General features: G+C 46.3%; 1 protein-coding gene across 1 annotated transcript in view; it reads right to left on the reverse strand.

Moving 5' to 3' along the window:
• TGM3 (transglutaminase 3) overlaps positions 1–21,071 on the reverse strand; it is a 38,417-nt gene that overhangs the window by 7,820 nt on the left and 9,526 nt on the right. The window contains exons 2-9 of the mRNA XM_006207312.4: positions 20,219–20,386; positions 19,633–19,875; positions 18,900–19,018; positions 17,379–17,507; positions 14,695–14,872; positions 14,449–14,584; positions 5,183–5,286; positions 3,213–3,458 (exon numbers count right to left, since the gene is read on the reverse strand). Coding sequence (XP_006207374.1) covers positions 3,213–3,458; positions 5,183–5,286; positions 14,449–14,584; positions 14,695–14,872; positions 17,379–17,507; positions 18,900–19,018; positions 19,633–19,875; positions 20,219–20,386 — 1,323 coding nt within the window. The remainder of the gene's footprint in view (positions 1–3,212; positions 3,459–5,182; positions 5,287–14,448; positions 14,585–14,694; positions 14,873–17,378; positions 17,508–18,899; positions 19,019–19,632; positions 19,876–20,218; positions 20,387–21,071) is intronic.

Raw genomic sequence — 21,071 nt, forward strand, 5'->3', positions numbered from 1 at the left:
CATGAGGCTTACAGCCCAGCAATTCCTATCAGCGCCACATCTCCACAGAGCTGCAGGGAACTCTGTGTCACCACCTGCATAAAACTACCGTATGGCTCGATATTTTGCTTAGGTTAATTAGCTTAGTTCTCTTTTTTCTTCCTTCCCTTCCCCCTCCCTCCCTCCCTCCCTCCCTCCCTCCCTTCCTTCCTTCCTTCCTTCCTTCCTTCCTTCCTTCTTTCCTTCCTTCTTTCTTTTTCTTTCTTTCTGATAAAAGGTCCTTTGTAAGATTTAAAGAACTGATCACTTGAAAACAACAACAACAAGGTTAGAATGAGTTCATAAGTGAAAAACAGGTTGCGATTTAAAATTGACTTCATTATATTTTTTCAAGCCACTTTACCATGTTATTTTGCTTTACTTCTAAAGGTGCTCTGAGAGTTGACGAGGGGAACTTTTGTTCGTGTCAGCTGACAAGAACTTCCCATGGTTGATATGGTTCCAGGTTATGACTAGTTGAAATTATCAAGAGAGTTTAGGTTTCAAAGACACAAAGCCTGAACCGCAAGATGGGTTTTTGGATTCTGACTCAGGTGCTGCTAAACGTGATGGTATAAACAGCTCCGGGAGAATGGCCATGATCATGGCTTCAAAATCATGGCTCTTGGGGAACTGAGAGCTGAGTAACCAAGTCCAAGTGTCTGAGCCGGGGTAGAGCCCATGGTTCACATAAGGCTCCCTGCTTTGACCTGAGGATAAATCCACCATCAAAGAGAAGGCGTTGACCTTCTAGGAACACAGACAGAGATCCACCAAGAAGAATGATCAACTTCTATCCGCAGACTGTACTTCTGCCCCCACACCTTCCCCACCCAACTTGTGAAATCTGAAGGCACAAGATGACTTATGAGAAGCACTTTACAGTTTAGTGGGGCCTAACATGGAACAATTGGCAGGGACCCCAGAGGCCAACTTATCCGAGCCCATCACGTCTGAGTTAAGGCTCCAAGAGAAGCAGCTGGTCTAAGCGGCTGGTCTGGTCTGGGGATTAGGGGCAAAAAGGGGGCCCTTCGCCAGGAGCCCAGACCTGTCTTTTAAGGTTCCTCCCACACACCCCACTGAAAAGGAGGCAGGCAGCCAAATTACCCAAGCTGGTAGCTGCTGGGGGGCTGGGTTCCTTTTGGTGCCTTCCCATTCTCCAGCCGAGCTGTAAGTCCACACCCAGGACTGATGTCTGTGCAGGGAGCTGAGCCTCTGTGCCCAGCACCGCAAAGCAGGTGTGTTTGCACAATGAGGCTCAGAACCTAGATACCTATATAGATCACCTGCCCTGCTTACTCAAGACTAAGCTTCCTGGTACTGTCTTCTCCCCTGGTGTTGCAGTTGCGCAAATGCTTAGCAACCCATTTTATGAGCTTTTCCCCGCTGGGGCCCTCAGACGCAAGCTGGCATCATTAGGTAAAGAGAACTGGGCAACAACAGGCTGGGTGAACAGCCCTGCTGGCACGCAAGGACTGGGGCCTGGCCGGGGTCCTGCAGGGACCCCCCCCAACCTGGCCGTGGTCCCTATCCATCACTTAGGAGGCTTGGCTGGGACAGAATCAAGGTGCGAAGACCAGGTGAGGAACCCCACAGACTCACACATCCGTTTAAGCAGCACACTGCAGAAGTCCCCTTGGAAGGTCATTCCAGAGAGTCTGCAGATGTTCAAGTTGATAAAAATCACCACTGTTTATTAAGTCCTTACTACGTGCCTGGCCCTGACCTTGGCACTTTTGTACACTAGCTCATTTAAATCCCACTGAAGACAGGCCTGACTCTTCTCATTGTACAGGTGAGGAAATGAGGGACCAGAGACCCTAAGAATCTTGCTTGAGGTCACACAGCTAAAGTAAGAGGGCTGGAGATGGCTTCCTGCTGGGGGTTCTTCATTCCTTGTCCCCTACACTTGCTTCTACCACTTGACATTGTTGAGAATACTGGGTCAGACACCAGCTTTTCCCCCTGACCTGTGAGCTCTGTGAGGCCAGGGGCCCATCTGCAGGATGCTTCCCGGCCCCCCGGGAGCTGAATGCAGGCGGGCACTAGGGGAGGTCTCGGTACGTGTTTAGTGAATGAGAGAAGGGCTATCTGAGCCCAACCAGGGAATGGACTGCAGAGGTAGACTGGGGCCAAATCGAGGGATTACCTCAAAGTGCCCACAAATACCACCAGCTGGCAGGTCACCCATCTGGACTTGGAGCCAGACCCCATCTCCTGGGCTCAGCTTTCCTCTTTGGTAAACGGCAGCCAACAGCATTAGCTAGCAGCGGTGCGAGCGGAGGGGCTGACTGTAGGGTGTGCATGTGGACACCTTCACCACAGCACTTTTCTTGACCCCCCCCCCTCAGAACCAGTGGTGACCATCAACTAAAGTAACTATTGCAAAGAATTTCCTTTTATTTTTTAAAAATTGTCCAATTAAAAAAATTTTTTTTTCTAAAACATTTTTGGAAACGGTGACATGTTGACCCTATTAAGGAGGGATGGGTCTGCTAGAGCAAGCGTTAACTTGCTTTTGGCTATTTCTAAAAATGAATGTGGCCTTCAAATGTAGAACTTTTGTCACTATTGAAAATCCACAAAGAGTTAAGTCGCTGACTCTGAAAGCCATATCCGAAATAGAGCAACAAATGCCACGTGTGTTAAAAGTGGCCTTGTAGCAACCAGCTTTCCAGGTGATGTTAGGGGGACTAGCACTGATGTGGATGCTTAAGATTTTGGAGACTCAAGCATCTTCACTTCATCTGGTTTTGGGGAGCCCTCTGAAGCATACAAGGCACAGGCCCTTGTCTTTGGGGTCTTTGTCCATTTCTTTCATCATTCTGCCTGTGTTTCTTGGAGGCTGGGGGAGTGGGCTGACTGAGAAATTTCTCCTTAAGTCCTTGGGAGTCTCCTGTGGGGACCATGTTTCTCTCTGTGCTGTCACCCCAGCTGTGCAATTGGCAAAGGGTCACAGGTGGAGATTAGCTGAACAGGCAGTTGCCTGTGCCCTGTGGCAAACTTCTGCTGGCATCACGTCTGCCCATGACGGCTCTGTCCCCACTGGAGGCAGTCTGGGGAGCTGGGCATCAGATGCCAGGGAGCAGTCCTACCATTCAGGCAGAACTGGCTGAGAACGCGAGAGGAGTATGAGCAATTTCCCCTTCTCCACCCTGTCTTCCCGCCACCAAGCCCATCAGCGACCTGCCTACCTTCTGGATACTTGTACTTTTCGGTGACATCCATGCGAGAGTTGCTGCCCACTGCCTTGGTGCTGATGTACCTGCCAACGGTGTGAGAGTCCGAGGAATTCTTCTTCATGGTGCCGTTCGAGGCATTGTAGATCCAAGTGATGCGGTCGGCGTTGACCTCCGCAAAGATGAAGGGCATGTCGAAGTCCCAGTCCACGTTACCCTCTCGGAGAGCAATAACCGAAGCTGGACCACACTGGAACACCCCTGGGGGCCAGGGTGCAGAGATTGGATGCAGGCCAAAAACAGCCCACCCCAGGGCCTGCTCCCCTGGGGGCCTTTCACAGCCACCCAGCTCCCCTGCCTCTCTCCCACCAAACTCCTTCAACTCCGACGGTCTGCCCCCTCACTTGGCACTCAGCACAGACCACCCCGGGCTGTTGCTATTTTTCGCAGTAGCATCCTGATCAGACTCCATCTCTACAGAAAACGGCCCAGTCCTGCATTCTGTGGGCGCATAAGTTGTGCTGACCCCTGCCCTCGGTCTGTTTCTTAAACAGGAAAGTCTTGCTGCCTTGTGCTCAGGGCTGCCTTTCTTCTACTCTGCAAATCATTCCTCCCCTACTCCTGGAAGACTTCTCTGAATACCCGGCCCACAGGGACCTCCTGCTTCCTAGGGCTCCCCAGCCCCGACCATCTCCTTCCTTCTCTAGCACTCAGATAGGCAGCTCTGACGGATAGGTAGGTAGGTAGATAGATGGATGGACAGATAGATACAAAGGTGAGTATAGATGTACATGCAGATATATGGATACTGTTTCATTCATGGAGGGCCCACGTGAAAAAAGCGGGGTGCAGCAGAATAGAAAGAAGAATATTCCATTCATGTTTATAGAACAAATAAACAACACACACACTTTTATATACCTGAAATGGTGACTTTCAACCTTTTTTTTTTTTTTGCACCATGACCTCTAGAAATAAGTAGATCGTACATGAAGGTAACATATGTGATCCTGAAACAAAAGTTTCGCGGGACCATCCTTGTTCTCACCACGTGTGATGATACTTCTGCTTTTCCTCTCCTTTTCCTTACCTCTCTCCATGCTACTCTATTTCACTTCTGAAAATGATCACAACCCATTAACTTGATTTTATAGCCACGAGTGGGTTGCGGTGGAAAGTCTGAAGAACAGTGGCCTAGAAGCTATCCGGAAGGTTACCCTCCTCACACTCAGGTCCCCCAGATCTAATCATGCACATTATTTCTGGTACAGAGGCTGCAGTTGGGGGAGAGGGTAAGACTTCATTTTCGTTGTAAGTCCTTTTAGAACAGTTTGAAAAAGAATTTTAACCATGTGCATGTATTACTTTTACAGTTTTGTTTTTTTTTTAAAGTTTGAAAGACAACTGAAAATGAAGGTACGAGAATGCTCTGGAGGTCAGGGGAGGGAAGAGGGGAGGTTCCTGGAGCCTGAAGCCAGAGATGGGAGCAGAAACCACGACCAGAGGAACAGGGATGGGGTTGGGCCAGCCTGTGTGAAGGAGAGCTCGGCCAGGCAGGGGACACACGTGAGGGTGAGAGAGACACTGGGGCCATGATCACTGAAGCCTTGAGCTGAGCTAGGAAGTTTGGACTAAGTCCCAAGGCGATGGGGAACCGGAAGGTTTCAGTGCTGGGAGGGATAGGCTACTGGAGGCGGCTGGGGAGCAGAGCCAGCGGTTAGCTGGGCACGTGCCACGGCTTCTGTAGCAGCCATGTGGGTGCAGGGATGGCATTCATTTAAATAGCAACCTGAAACAACCAACCAAAATTAGGAGGGGAAATCCACTTTGAAAATATTTTTGTTTTAATCCCACTGTGCCCTTCAGAGACAGAGAGGATGTGGTGACTTTGCTGTGTCACCATCCAGCACTGTAAAGAACTGAGAGGTCATAACTTAGAGCCAATCCCAGAGAAGGGGGCTATCAGCGGGCTGACAGAGGATTACCTTGGCTCCTCTCCTGGGGGGTGGCGTCCAGAACCTGCCATCCATTGTATGAAGGTCCCAGGTCAGTCCGCACAAACCAAGCTTCATTCCAGACGTGGAAATTCCTGCAGACAGAACCAGAGACTGCAGAGCTTGCCCAAGGCCACACAGCAGAGGAGTGGCAAGACACCGCATCTCTGATCTGACAACGTAGCACTCTGATACTCATCAAGAGAGTTTACTCTGCGCCAATAGCACTTTAGCTATTGTGCTGGACCTTGTGAGTATCGTCTCATTTAAATCCTCAGCACTGTTAAGTGGCTACTATTTTTATACTCGTCTCATAAAAGGGGAAACAGGCTCTGAGAAGTTAAGCAGCTAACAATGGCAGGGTCAAAGTTTGGATCCAGGTTTACCTCACTCCAAAACTCAAGTCCTTGGCCACCATGTTCTACTGCATTTCTGAGGAGCAGAATGGATATAGGTTAGGGTCAGTGATCCAGCAAGCAAAGCCACTCAGCTTTCTCTCATGCATCCTTTTGGGGTACTGTACTTCGTGTGGGATGAAAATGAATGGGGCTGCAGTAAGAGTGACAGGACTGGCTAAGAGCCTCCAAGCCCTTGGGCTGAGATTCAGATTGAGGAATGACATACACCAGTCCCAAAATGCTCTCCATCAGTGGCATCCTCTCGTCTCTCAATCTGTATGTCTCAGTCCCTGGTCCCCTCCCTCACCAGACCAGGTAGAGCCAATTAACCAAACCTTTATTTGTTCTTGATTCTACCCTCTCCTCTCCTCATCTCCACTCCCACAGCAACTACATTAACAGTGGCTTTAGAAGTTCTGGGCCCAACTTAGGAGAAAATATAAGTCTGACATAAATTCACATTCTATCTGACTTGAAAAAAATTTTTTTATACTCATGAGATGGAGAAGACAGTTTTAAGCAGAGAACCAACTTCAGAATGATAAACTTGACTAGGTTAAAAACATTAAACTTGCATATATCAAACAAACAAAGTAGCTCTGTTTCCAATATGAAGGAATAAGCTCATAACAGAGAGTCCCTTCTGCAGGTAACAAGAAACTGTTAAAAAAAAAAAAAAAAGAAAAAATTACCAAAGCCAACTATCTGAGAGTGAACAAAGAGGAGGATTTTGGAAGGGAGTCAAAACTTTGAGGGAGGGGCCATCATGGGGTGAGCTGCCCTTTCGATGACTTTGCCCCTAAGGACAGTCTGCAGCTGGGACAAAGTGCAGGGCAGTAAAATCTCCAACAGCCCCACATCTTTCTGACCTGAAGAGTTAAGAAGCAGAGCCTGGGTCAGACAGGGTTGCTAGAGAGTGAGGGGGAAATTCTGGAAATGAAAGAATCAGGAAGGAGAACCTGGATTTGTATCTAAACTCTGCTCAAGCTTCTGGGTGACCTCTGAACTAGACACCTATGAGGCAGACTGCAAGTCAGCTAAAAACAAGAAAAATAAACTGAAACTTGAGCTGTTGCTCACCACAGGTGAGACAGAGTTTGCAGTCTGAGTCCACCCCAGGTAGACTGGCTACATCTTGATTCTGCCTTTTGTCTTAGCAACGTCCAGGATACAATTTCAAAGCACTCAACATACAAAAAAAAAAAAAAAAAAAAGCAACAACAACAACAACAAAAAACAAAAAAAACCCCAAAAACCAGAAAAATGTGGCTTACCCTCAAGGTAAAAGACAGCCAACAGGGACTAACCCTTAGATAATCCAGATGTTGGAATGACTGGATAAGGACTTTAAAGCAGCTTTTATAACTATGCGCAATGAGATAAAGAAAACTGTGCTCGTAACAAATGAAAAGAGGGAAACTCTTAGCAGCAAAATAGAAAAGAGGAAAAAAGAACTAAATGAAAAATTTTAACTAGAAAAAAAGACCAATATGTGACATTAAACAATCCAACAGATGGCTTACTAACAGAACAGAGATAACAGAGCAAAGAGTAAACTTGAAGACAGATCAGTCAGAATTATCCAATCTGAAAAAGAGAGAGAAAAAAAGACTGCAAAAATCAGTAAATTAGGGAAAATATATGCCACATATACTAGACAGAGATTTACTATAAAGAATATTCTAAAGTACTTACAAATCAATAAGACCCAAAAGAAGCTTTAAAAATCCCTGCTGAGTCAGTAGTTCCACATCTAGGAATTTTGCCTATAAAAAAACCTCACTTGAGGGCACATAAAGGTACATGGCAAAGATGCTCACTGAAGCATTGTTTGTAATAGCGAAAATAATGGAGGAAAAGTTCATTGATAAGGAATTGGTTGGATAAATTGTGGCACAGCCATGCAACAGAACATCACGCAGCTGTCCAAAAGAATGAACAAAATCAATCTAGCGCATACGTGGAAAGATCTCTAAATTATTACCACCAAGGAAGCAAAACAAATTACAAAATAGTGTGTGTGTATGTGTATAAGCTTACAAAATATATATACTAATGTGATGTACCCATTTGGGTTTAGAAAATTATACATTAAAAAAAACAATGAAAGTTAGTCCCCCATAATTCTACTATTTCGGATGACCACAGTTTAAATAATGGTCTGGTGTCTATACTGTGCAAACGGACAGATTTTGGTGTACACGAATGAAGTTTTACATTGTTTATATCTATAATGTTTTTATTTTCTATAATGAAAATTACTTACTATTTCTATCATAAAATGAGTGAATGTTGCAAAATATGTCTTATATAATCATAAACAGATGACAGTTGTGTCAACACAGAAAATTACTGTGCTCTATCTTCTATATTAACTCATTTAATCTTCACAATGCTCTTATAAGATAGGAATCATTATTAGCCCCATTTGACAATTTTGGAAACTGAAGCACAGAGATGTTAAGCGACTTGTCCAAGGTCTCAAAGAGAGTAAATAGAGTGGGATTTTAACCCAGGCAGAAGAGCTGCAGTAGCTTTGAACTACCAAACTATGCTGTCTCTCTAAATTTTAATTTATTGACCCAGCAAAATATAAAAAAAATTATAAAATAGACTGTTTAAATTGGTCCCATTTGGGTAATTAACACTGAATGTGCATACATCTAATGTGTGTGAGTATAAACAGAATGAAATGTCTGGAAGGATCTATCTCAAAATGTTATTAGTGTTTTTCTTTGGGTAGTTATGTTACTATGATTCTTCTTCCTAGTTTATTTTTCTTTGTTTTAAAATCAGGAAAGAGTTGTTTTCATTTTGCATATTGTAAAATGAAACTTGCAAGTCTTCCTGTCGGGACCAGATTGGGAGTTCTACGTCAGAAGAAGTTAGAGGTGCTCCTTAAGTAGTTATCAGGTGCACTGTGGCCCCGCTACATCCTTCAGGGAACAAGGAAAGATCAAAAAAGTCAGCTCCAAAACAAGAGAGAAAGGGATAAGTTCATAAGAGGTGAACAAACAGATAATTAAAAATAATACCAGCCAATGATATGAGTGGGAAGAAAGAATTCTCTTATTCACTGCTGTAATGAAACACAGGTCATGACAATATTTCTGGAAGGCAACAGCGATAGATGTCATAAGCTTTTAAAATGTTCATTCCTTTTAAACCAGGATATACAGTTTCTAGGAATCTTTCTTATGGGGCTAATCTCAGACGTGCTCAAGATCTACGTATGAATGCGCATTACTGTGTTATTTATGGTAGGGAATAAAAGGGAGTAGATAGTGAAGTAGGAAATAGGGAATCATTTACAGCTGGGAAAGGGATCATGGCTTAACCGGTCAATGGAACGATACATTTAAAATCTTATTTTTGAAAATCATTTAATGACATAGAGAAAATGTTCATAGCATCATGTTTAGTCAAAAACACATGATTTAATACTATGAAGTGGTTGGTTTCCAGGTGTGGGAAAAAGCTGAATGTGTCTGTCATGCTGTCTTGTACAGATGCCTTATAAAATGTGTGACCCCCATTCTATAAAAACAACAACTAACAGAGAAAAGACTGGTTAGAAAGCTGTCAAGGATTTAAAGTATGCGTACGTATTTCCCTGTGCTACACAGTATAATCTTGCTTATCTATTCTGCATATGCCTGTCAGTATCTACAAATTTCGAACTCCCAATGTATACAAGACCTTGTCGTAGCTCACAGCGAGAAAGAATGCGACAATGAATATACGTATGTTTATGCATAACTGAAAAATTGTGCTCTACACTGGAAATTGACACAACATTGTAAACTGACTATAACTCAATAAAAATGTTAAATAAATAAAAAAGAACCATATACAACTATTAAAAAGTATTTAAAGTATGTGAACAATAGGAGTACAGATGATCTTTACTTCTTTATATATTTCTAAGATTTCCTATAATTGTGAAAAAAAAGTCAACATAAAAATGATCTCCAGGCCGCCCCACAAAATGTTGTTTTGAATGGGCCCTTCAGATCGGTTAGAATTCACCCAGAAGAAAGCAGGAGGAGGGTGGGAAGATGGTCTTAGAAGGGTGAAAGGGGCAAGAGAGGATAAGAAAGCAGAGGGAACACCGAGTTTCATGTTTATTCTGTTCCTGGCAGAGGCCCCTAGGAGAAGGTTGGGTTAGTTAAAAAAAAATTGGTAATACTTATAATACTTATTTTCAAGGCAGAAATTTATGACAAAGCAGGTAACAAGGATGTCCTAGTTCCTCCCTCTTTAGGGAGCCAGCACTTTACTCACACTTACTTGGCGTGTGTGTGCCTTTCAGTTGCCCCAGGGCACTATTGTGGGCATTCTGGTTTGTTTCTGGTTGGGTGCCAGACTCTCCCACTTCCCAACCTTGGGCTCTTCTCCTGTCTTGAGGGTTTCAGGAGCAGGAGCTCAGGAAAAGGACAGACTGAGACATTTATTAAAAGATGCAGATTCCTGACCCTCCTATGTCCCTCTAGCCAAATCAATTCTAATGCAACCTTTCTGCACCAGACCACTGCCCCTAGAGATAGCAAATGAGTTACGCTTACCTTTGAATTCACAGGGTCAGGACACCCTTTCTTAAAAAAGACCCTAAATCTTTACCCTCTCTACTGGTAAAAGCCTATTTGTCCCACCAAATGCAGTTCAGATAGTACCTCCTTCAAAAAATCTTGAAATTTTGAGATTTGCAAAGGTTAACCACTGTATATAAAAATAAAAAAAACCAAATTTCTTTTGTAAAGCACAGGGAACTATATTCAATCTCTTGTAATAACCTTTAATGAAAAAGAATATGAAAACGAATATATGTATATATATTCATGACTGGGACATTATGCTCTACACCAGAAATCAACACATTGTAACTGACTATACTTCAATTAAAAAAAAATATTTTTCTAACATGCTTAGAGAGTGCCAACCTTACCTCTGTGTGATCCCTAAATCTTGCACGTGACTCAGTTGTTTGACTTCTTCTGCCCCATAGTCACCCAGCTTCTCGTGTGGCTGGGAACCCCTGCAGCTCACTGCTCTGGGTCCCCAGTGCCCAGCACAGGGTCTGGCACACAGTACATAACATCATGCTCACTGAATTGAATTGTTCTGGGGCCTGAGCCACCCTGGCAGCCTTGGTTTCCTTGCTGTGGGTCTGAGAGAGGTGCTCTAGGTATGCTGGGGACTGGCTAAGTAATAGCGGAGGCTGGTGGCCTCAGAGACATCACAGTAGGAGCAGGTGTGGGTGCCGACAGTTCTTCAGAACTGACTGACTCCACCTCTCTGACGCCAGGGCTGAGCAATCACCGTCTGCCTTCCACCTTGGAGCTCTCTAAAAGCTACAGGTAGAGTCAGGTATGTGACTCTATGAATTGGGGAATCAAGTTAAATGAAACAAGAAAACAAGCCAGAAATGTCAAGATAAAGATAACCTTGGCCAAACTGTTCCAAATCATTTGGTTGCAGGTCTCAGAGACCTCCTTTCTGGTGAAGAGAATCATATTAAAGAGGCTTTCCCCAGAGTGTCCGACTCTGAAGTGAAAATTCAGGAGACTTGTGCCTTTTAAGTCAAACCATAAGCATGACCAGAATGGCTTGGAAGAAAATGTACACCAATGGATGCTGTAATGTCATTAAAAGAAAGATCTGGAAGAAATTGCTGAGGTCCCCTGACCTAGCCCTTCATTTTACAGACGGAAAACTGAGGTAACGAAAAGTTAAGGAACTGATGTAAAGTTACATACTATTTAGAGTGCCCAAATGCCTCCAACTGCTTACCCTTACTTCTCTCTGGGCTTCTGTTTTCTCAGTTACGAAAAGAGCAGGTCCCCTCTAAGATCACTTCCAGTCCCAATGTTCTTTGATTCGGGAGAGACCTGTGGACAGAGACCTGTGTCCACCCCCAGCTTGGATGCTAATTCAATGTGACTTTGGGCAAGTCATTTCTCTTCCCTGAGTCCCTGTGCCAGGGTCTAGCCTTCTAGAGAAGTGTCACCTGCTGCTTAAGTGTGAGCCTAAGAACCCAGCTTCTTTCCCCCGTTGGCGTCCAGCCATTCTGCCACCCCACGCTCCCTTCCCCAGAAAATCTCACGGTAAGTTGTTAGATTTCTCAAACATCAGTCAGAGATAATGACAATACTCTGGCATCTGTCTGGTGCTTCATAGGTTACAAAGCCACCTGGGTTCAAATCCCAGCTCCATCATTTCTAGTCATCTGCCTTCTGGTGAATGACTCTGTGCCTCAGTTTCCTCAACTGTCAAATGGGGTGATCATAACAGCACCTACTGCATCGTTTCTGAAGAGTAGACGCGAGCACTCAGAATCGCACCTGGCACAAACAACTGTGCAGCAAACCATCAGTTGCTACCATTGTTATCACTAAGCACTTGAAGTTGCTTAACCTCAGTTGATGTTTACATTGTGTTACTTTAGGCAAATCTGGACCAGGCTCCAAAAGCTTTTAATATTGGCAACACACAAAGACACAGAGCAAAGGATTTCTGTCCAAACCCAAACTGTCCTTTTAATAATGAGTTAATGATTTCACTCCAGACAGAAAGTGGCTCGTGGTTTAGCTCCCTGCCAGGTGGGAACTGCATGGAAGGGATGGGATAGCTCCCTGGGCAGGTGCAGTTCTCATGCAAAAAGTGGGGTGAGGCTTAATGTGATCATTTAGTTCCAGGTCAACCTTTATTTGTCACTGATGGAGAAACTGGGGACCAGAAAGGTAAGGTGGCTTACAAAAGTTTTAGAGGCAGATGGTCGTGGGGCTGGAACTAGGGCTCAGGACCCTCTGTCCTCACACCATCCAGTGCTAGTTCTCTACCCAGAGCTAGCAGGGAGTGGGGAGTGGAGGGGCTCCCGACTCCCACTGCTTTCTGAGGATGGTTCAGAAAAGGCTAGTGGGGTGGGGGTGGGTGGGAGATTGAGGGGTAATGAGACTCCCAGCAAAAATCAGAGCTTTAGGGCCTGGCACCTTCCAATGAGGCCAAGAGAAATGACAGCAGAGACACCCTGGAATGTCACTATGGGCCCATACTTGCCCCAACATGATTATATTGGATTGGATTATGAAGCTAATGCAGGGTGGTAGCATGAATCAGCATCCAAGAGCTCTCGGTTCTAATTCCAAGTTCAGCTTAAAGGCCCCACCTTCCTGCTCCTAGGAAATCTTCCTCGACTTCCCCTTCCCTGGGTTCCCATAGGGCTTACTGTCTGAATTAAGCACCTGGCACACTGCTCACCATCTCTTGTCACTAAATAGCCTCTATTAATGGCCTCCCCACTCCCTGTGCCCTAACAGCACCAGAAATGCTCTTAGTGGAGGGGCTGAGTCTTAAGCTTTCTGGTCTCTGCTGTCCCGAGTGTGCAGAAGAATCACAGAAGGGTGACACCAAAATGGACCACCCCTTCCCCAAGTCAGTCATCTTGCTGGATCAAGCATCTCCTTTTGTGAAGGAAAGCAAGGTCAGGAAGGGTCTTGCCCCAGTGATCAGAACAGGCTGTGGATGCAACAACAAAAGAAAAGAACAGGGAGAAGAAAAGACACTCCTTTATGAGAAGCTGGAAAACAAAACCTCGCTTTGAGTTGCAGCATCACTAGAGAGAACGTTGTGTGTATGCAAAGTAAGAAAGAACATCCTAAGATAAAATTTCTTGCCCCCCGTTAAACCCTAGAATCCGTGAGATCTTAAGCGAAGTACATATACCTCCCTCCCTTCAAAGGGGGAGGGGGATAATTACATTAAGGCTGTTGACAGCACAGGGTTGCTGTTTATTTGTTTTAACAGCTTTTTCTGTTAATTTAAAATTTCCTTTGACTTTATTAGCTACCCTAAGCACATTTCAGTAAAGCTGACTTATTCTGGGAATAATAAGTAATAAACAATTTTTTATACAGATTGTCTCAAAAAGTTGAACATCTAGAAATAAGATGCCATATGCATTGGGTGATTATGTGTGTGTACATCCTCTGAAATGGATTAAAATAATGGATTTATTGACAAATGCGTGCAGTCTTTTATATATATATATAGACACCTAGATACCTGTGTACATACAGATAGAGGCATAATTATTTTCAGTTGCCATCTGGTAATAACTCGGCATATGTTTAACCTTAAATAGGTGTAACAATATCAGTTTTATGTATATATCCAGCTATATGAAGTTATAGATACATGCCTTTAAGTTTTATACAACCTACTTCCAGTTGGCATTTATTACACATTATATACACATACATGTGGATAGATACATGTGCACGTGGCATATTTATGGTCAGAAGTACATATGCCCGATTACATATAAAGCTTCTTATTTCACGTGGAATCCAGAATAAGCTAACATTGTTTCAACCAAGAAAGTACGTATGTATCAAGAGAAAAATTTCACTTTTCTTTAAGAAAGCCCATAGGTCACATGCTTGCCTGAAATGATGTAAATTTATATTTTTTACTAGAAAATCAACAGTTTCAATCTTTGTCTTTTAAAGTAGCATAGGGTCTGATGGGCTGGCTAAGTTCAGGGCCATTTCGCAGAGCCCAGGGGCCATGTCTTTCCCTGGTATCAGACCCGTCATTCCGCAGCAAGATACAATAGCCCATCACGGTCTGCATAACTCTGAGAAAAGAGTTGTTCCAGGTCTTGCCGGATTCCTGCTAGATTCAGCCTTTCCGTTCTAAACTTGATCTTAGCCAAAAGGCTGAGAAGTGATAGCTTCTCCATTCCAAACCATGCTATTGATATGTCACTTGCCTGCCAACTCCTGATCTGGATCCCAGGGTCTGGGGAGAGGTGGGGAGAAGCTGCTTGGTTCTGATGCTCAGAAAGGGCTGGATACTCACCATACGCTGTCACTGCCTTTGTCCATGGGCCTTCCCATGGGGTCGTAGTACACATCCACACTGAGGTTCCGGTCTGTGTCGTGAGCTGAGTTGAAATTGGTGATCACTCGGGAGGGAATTCCGAAAGACCGCAGCACTGCAAGTCAAGGGCAGTCTGAGGACTTGGGGTGGGGAGGAGACAGGATCTTAGGGTGCCCCACCATTGCCCTACCACCACCCAGCAAAGTCATGTCACACCCAGAGCACCTGTGTTGAGGGTCCCAGCAAAGACCCAGCACTGGCCATAGCGGACTGGCCTGAAGCCAGACCTTTGCCACTCCTTGAGGATCTCCACGCTGCCGTTCCAGTTCCTCGGGTCCCGGCCGCCCGGGTAGCTACCGCTCCAGTTCCCAGAAATCACACCATTGTCATCATTGCCATTGATCTGGGCAGGAAAAACCCCCAAAGGAATCAGCACAGAGGGTGACAGGCAGAGTTCAGGGGACAAGGTAGGGACATAAGGAAGCAAGCTAGGGAGTCAAAGTCAAGGGATTTTCTGGGTCTTTCTGGGAGATTTCGATGATAATTATAATGATGTCCTAGAGGTATCAAGCAGTTTAGGAATTTAAAATAGCTTTCCCTAACAGGCCAAGTTTGGCTGTGCTAAGTCACGTGTCACTCCCGCACAGCGGGCTCACTGGGAAAACTGAGGCTCCGTGGCTTGTCAGTGGCAGACAACTTTTTCTGGCCAGAACTCATGCGCTGCTGCTGCTGCCTGACTTGGAGGTCCATGGTTTGAAGCTCTCTTTGGGTGTGCTGGTTTTCTAAAAAGATCACTTTAGAACTGTAGCAACTTACTTCTTGAAAAGAACAAAGATGAACTACTGCTTCTGGTTCATTCACTGATTCATTCACTCAACCTAAGGCAGGAGTCTTGTGTAAGTAACGCAACCACGATGCAGTGTGAAAAGAGCACTGGACTAGGAACCAAGAGACCTGAGCTCCCTTGTCTTTTAGAGATTCATCTTGACATATTTGTGGATGGAATGATGTCCTCTCTGGGGTTTATCAAATGCTTCGTGGAAGCGGGGACAGAGACGAAACAGACCTGGCCTTGCTGAAGCTGGCGATCGGTACAGAGAAGTTCGTTTTGCCTTTCCCTCTAGTTTTGGGTCTGAACTTTTCCGTAATAAAGCATTCAAAGCGAAAGAAAGAAGGAGAAATTCGAGTCACAAGCCCAGCCTCGCCTCTTGGCAGCTGGGTGATTGCAGGCAGGTTGATTCACCTCCGTGGGCCTCGGTCCTTAACCTTCCAATACAGGGAAAGCTGGAAACCAGGGAGCCCTCAGCTGTCTTCCAGCAGCCAAACTTTCTGTTTATGAAACTTCGACCAGTGTGCCTCCCAACCATAGTGTGAGATACCACTCCCTCTCTCTGTGAATGAACAGTCTGGAAACGGAAGGCTCCGTGCCCAGGACAGGCTGACCAGCCTTCCATGGCCCCTCGGCGTGCGGGCTGAGCTCTGCACCCCCTCCAGGAGGGCCCAGGCTGTAACTGCAGAATCAGGCAAGATGGGGCTCCATCGAGATGGAAGATTCTCCATCTCCTGAGCCACCAAAGTGGTAATCAGCACGGTCATCTCCGACCGAAAGCTGAGCGTTTCAAAGCCCAACACAGGCCATAATTAGCTCATGGCCCAGCCCAACCAGGAGGGCTGGAGAGAGCAGCAGGGAGGTGCAGCCTGGAACCCGGCTCTGAGATCAAGTGGTTTGTCCGGAGGGTGAGAATGAGTCAGCGGCTGCTGGAGCCGGCTGGCCTCACCCGCCCTCTCCTGAGCCGAGGAGGCTCACCTCCATGAGTCGCCCGAACGCCAGCTTCCCTTCACCTTGGCCTTGGCTTTAATCCCACCCAACCCAGGCCGCTCCCTCTCTGCACTCTTCCCAGCTGCCCCCGATCCCACCAACTTTTCAGGGACTTCGCATTCCCGGGGCCTCCCCACCCCTGTCCTGCTAGGTTTGCTCTAAGACTCCTCTCTGTCAAGCAAGAAGCCCTCCCTGATTACCCCCCGATATCCATCATGCAGTCAGAAGGTGGCTCAAATGTCTAACCACGTAACTGGCTTGTTAGCTTGGATATTCTCCAGCTCAAAAGTGAAGAGACTGGAAATACCTAATCCATTAACCTCCCCCCACTCCCCCCCAAAAAGTTAAAGATGCTTTTGGGTAGTTATTTCGTTTCAGAGGGTTAAAGTTCAAGAACTCTTTGACTTTCTGCTTTTTAATTCATAACTTTTTGACTTTCTGTTTTTTAATTCATAACTTTTGAGCAGAGTATCCCTTGCTTGGATACTTGGAGGCATTCTTTATACACTGAGTACAGGGTAGTAGCTTCCTCCAGCATTTGGCTTACATGCGCATCTGTGTGTGTGCGTGTGTCCACGTATGCGTGTGTGTTTGGGGAGATGCGGACAAGTTTCTCATGTGTGGGAGTGGATGAGTGAAGTTTTCCTGTCTAGACCACGAGCAGGGTGGCTGCTGCCCTCCCCGCTGACACTAAAACATTCTGTGCTGTGCAGGATAAATCGAAGCCAAGGAGGTCAACACATCAGGCTCCTTTGGGATCTTACCCCTTTTCCTAGGAGCCCCAGGACTGGAGCCAAGTCAGCTTTGCTTCCTCTCTGCCCTGGAGGACACCCGAGATCAAGTCCTTTGCCATCTGAGGAAGGGCCGTACAGTCGAAAGTCTGCCCTGGGACCGGTTCTGCCTCTGTCATTCACTCACCGTGTGTCTCAGGCAAGTTCTTCAACTTAGAGGAGTGTCATGCTTCACGTGTGCACAATCAGGGTGGTGATACCCACCGACTGTCAACCAATGGGCCGAGTGGTTGTGCCTAACCTGTAGCTGGGTTTGATATATGGTGACAACCAGTTGTGATGGTTTTCTCATCACTTACCATTGCACTCAGCACCCGGCCGACATATTTGGGGTCGCTTCTGTGGGCCACGTCAGTAGCAGGGTCACGGCGGAAATTCAGACTATTATCCAGGACTGCGAGGCAAATGTTCAGGATGCCTTCTTCAAACTGTTCAGAATAAGACCATATGTTACGAAGAAAGAAATGGCAAGCAGTGTCGGCTAATTAAGAGCACGGGAGCTACGCTGGTAAGAACTGCCCAGGTCCTTCCAGAACCAGGAAATTCTGGGGAACAGCCACCTACCTGGCCTTCAACCCCGAAAACTCCTCCAAGGCTCTCACTATACCCAGGGCTCTGTGCTGAGGCCTCAGAAGTTAATGGGACTCCCTCACTGTTATGAACTCGAGAGCAAATCCCTGAGCCCGTCTGGGCCTCAGTTTGTTCATCTTTATAACCAGGGATCAGGCTGAGTGCATCTCAAAGTCTCCATCTAGCTCTGACATTGACCGCGAGCATATTATTTAGACTTTAGGGGAACTAAGTATAAAGATAAAATAACTCACTAAAATTGGAATTTGAAGCCATTTTCACAACATTAGACTTATTTTTAGTCATTGCTTCTCCAGTGGAGAAAGTCAAGCTCTTTCTTGCCGTAGGGTCTTTGCATGCACTGTTCCTCCTGCCTCTGATGCTTTTCCCCAAGATAAATAACTCTCTGGCTCCCTTGCCTCCTTAAAGTTTCTGATCAAAAGTTCCTTCCTAAGAGAGGCTTGCCCAGATCGTGCCATCAAAAGTAGCCTCCCTTCCACCCCTGGGTGTACCCTTTGCTCTTACCTGCCCCATCCCCCCTTTTCCTTTTTCTTCCTTCCAAAGAAATTTGACACAGACCCCAATGTAAAAAACCCAACATATAAAATTTATGGCAGATGTGTTCTGGTTGACTATGGAATGGGGTCTGGAGATGGGCAGAGTGTGCACGTGTCCACCTGCTCCTGAATACCCAAGGCAGCCCCCGCGAAAGTGCCTCCTTGTAATGTCTTCATTTGTCTGCTGGAAAAAGGAAAAGGTAGAGGGGATCCCTGAATGTTTTTTAGGCTGTGTAAACCTGGGAACTCTGTGGACTCAGATGGCAGGTCAGAGGAGTGAAGGACCTTTGAAAGGCTGAATGCACACACCAAGGAAGTTTCATCACATTCTTTCAGGGAATGAATAACAGAAACTACATTACTCTTCCACGTGTCTCTCCTGGGCCTAGTCCTCATTTGGGTATCATGGCACCAATAACGCTGCATTGAATCAATTTACTTATGTGTCTGTTTTGCCCACTAGGTAGTGACCGCCTCAAAGACAGGAATTCCATTGCATCCATCTCCTGTATCCACAGTGTGCAGCTTGGGAACTGGCACATAGTAGGCTGTCAATAAATGTCTTCTGAATGGATGAATGAATAGACACGCAGATAAATGGACAGGTCTGGGAACTTCCCCCTCTCTGTGGGGCCTATTGCTGAACTTCTTGGGTCACAGGGACATGACCTCCAGCCTTTATGATCCTTTTACCTGTCCAAAGTTCCAGCCAATCATGCCAATTCGGTTTGCGCTTCCCACAAAGATGATCCCGGAGTCTTCCTGGACATACTCCTCTCTCTCAGCCTGGTTATTCATAAAGACAGCATCGGCTGTTTGACACAAAAAGCAGATATCAGGGATTAGAATCCTTTGGAAGAGTCTAAAGACCTCCTCTCACTCCTGAGTACCGGCCTGGGGGCTAGAGCAAGCCACACCTGCAACCCTTCCCCCAACCTCCACCGAGGAGGGAAGCCTTGGGCGGTAATGCTTCTAATTCATATTGTGTGAACTCTGGGCTTGAAAGAGAAGTTGGGATGACTTGAGAATCTGAAAAATGAGGCCCCCTACCAGAAATGAAACACTCGCTTCTTCAGGTAGAAGCTATCTCCACGCTGCAAGACTGTACTGTGTTCATTACACTATACTATACAGCTTGCAAAAGCTCATGAGATCCCTGCAGCAGCCCCAGAAATAGCAGGATGTTGATTTGATGGTGAGGAATTTGAGGCTCAGAAGGGTAGAGTGACTGCCCAGGCTCACATAGCTGGTTAAGTGGCAGAGCTGGGACTCAAACTCCTGGCTTCTGACTTCCAGCTTCTGTGCTCTTTCCATAGCCCACAAGCTTGCCCCAATCAAACCTGAGCCCATGGAACTCATTCCCCCCATCTCCTGTCCATAAGAGTCACTTAGCTGACGGCTGGGAGTGGGGTGATTGGGTGCTTACCTTGCAACCAAGGATTGAAGAGCAGTATGAATGTCCCAAGGTTCTGAGTAGAGGCACTGCCCTGGGCGGAGATCTGAATGCCCAGCGTGTACCTTCCAATGGGTGCATTGGCAGGACTGAGGATGGAGATGTTCAGAACCTTGTTCTCGTTGGATACAAGTTGTGCACCCCAGCCACTGCTTCTTGTCCCACTGGAGAGTGGAAACACAGCCTTTGTCTTGGCCGACTCTGAGGGGTAAGGCCCTGTCAAAGAAGACAGAGGACAGTGGAAACCAAATAGTGTTGGTCAGACTGTGGGGAGCTCAGTATAACTGCAAGGGCCCCCTGGGAGACATCACACAATGAAGCATTTTGTTACGGTGCTGGAAGCAACTGGAAAGACCATGTAGGCCAAATCCCTCTTGATGTGAAGATTATGACTCTTAGTCTCAGAGAATGGCAAGAACTTACCCGAGATCACACCAAGTCAATGGTAGAGCTGGGCTAGAGCCCAGTAAACCCAAGGCCACCCTCCACCCCCCCACCTTGGCTGCCCAGCCCCAAGGTCTGCTCAAATGTGCACGTGTGGGGAGCAGTGAGAAGGTACCTGTGGAGGCTATGAACGTCAGACTTGCTCCAGAGCCGAGATTTTGGTTGAATTTCAATGAGATATAGAAGGGTTGGCCTCTCCGCACGATAAGATCCCGGCTGTAGAACTTGTTTGTGTGATGTGCCTGCCGGTTGGAGGCTGTCTGCCAGTTGATATTCTGGAGTTCTAAAGCCATGAGACAGAACAGAAGACTTGAGGTCTTGGGAGGCCGGGAACGGTGGTGTGGGGGAAAAGGTGTAAATTACCAAAGAGATAGCTTTCGGGCCAGGCTTGCCCAGGAAGGATGGTCCAGGAAGAACCACATTAAAATGCAAAGACCTTGACCAAGCCCAGCAAGCCCTTCACAGCCTCTTCCCAGTCCGCCTTTTCAGGCAACAAACCTCTGCACACACGCATCCCACTTGCCCCTCCATCTGGCCAACTGTCACTCAGCCTTCCGGGAGCTAGCTTCACCCAGCCAGGCCGGAGAACAGAGTATCCAGATCACCCATGTTCGGTGCATGTTGTTCTCCTCCCTCCGTGGCTGGGGGCTCACATAGAACTAGGAGGAGGCGACGTCTCTTGAATCCACCTCCCTGGTTTGGCTTTCTTGCTTTTCTCTTTGTGTTTTCCCAGATACCAGGTGCCGTCTATTCACTCCAACACCTGGCGAATGTTTCTCCATGTAACCAATTCTTTATATGTGTTGGCCTCTGACGCTGGGGAAGGCAGCGTGACTTTGAGCAGCATTTCTAGGCCTGGAGATCAGGCAATCATGGGCCTGGAGGGTCTTTCAAATGCTCCTGGGTGAGAATGGTCTAAGGCCATGAGATCCCTAGATAAAACTCTGAGGACAGACACCTTAACATCT

This window comes from Vicugna pacos, chromosome 19 (assembly GCF_048564905.1).
Source record: "Vicugna pacos chromosome 19, VicPac4, whole genome shotgun sequence".
Taxonomy (NCBI): domain Eukaryota; kingdom Metazoa; phylum Chordata; class Mammalia; order Artiodactyla; family Camelidae; genus Vicugna; species Vicugna pacos.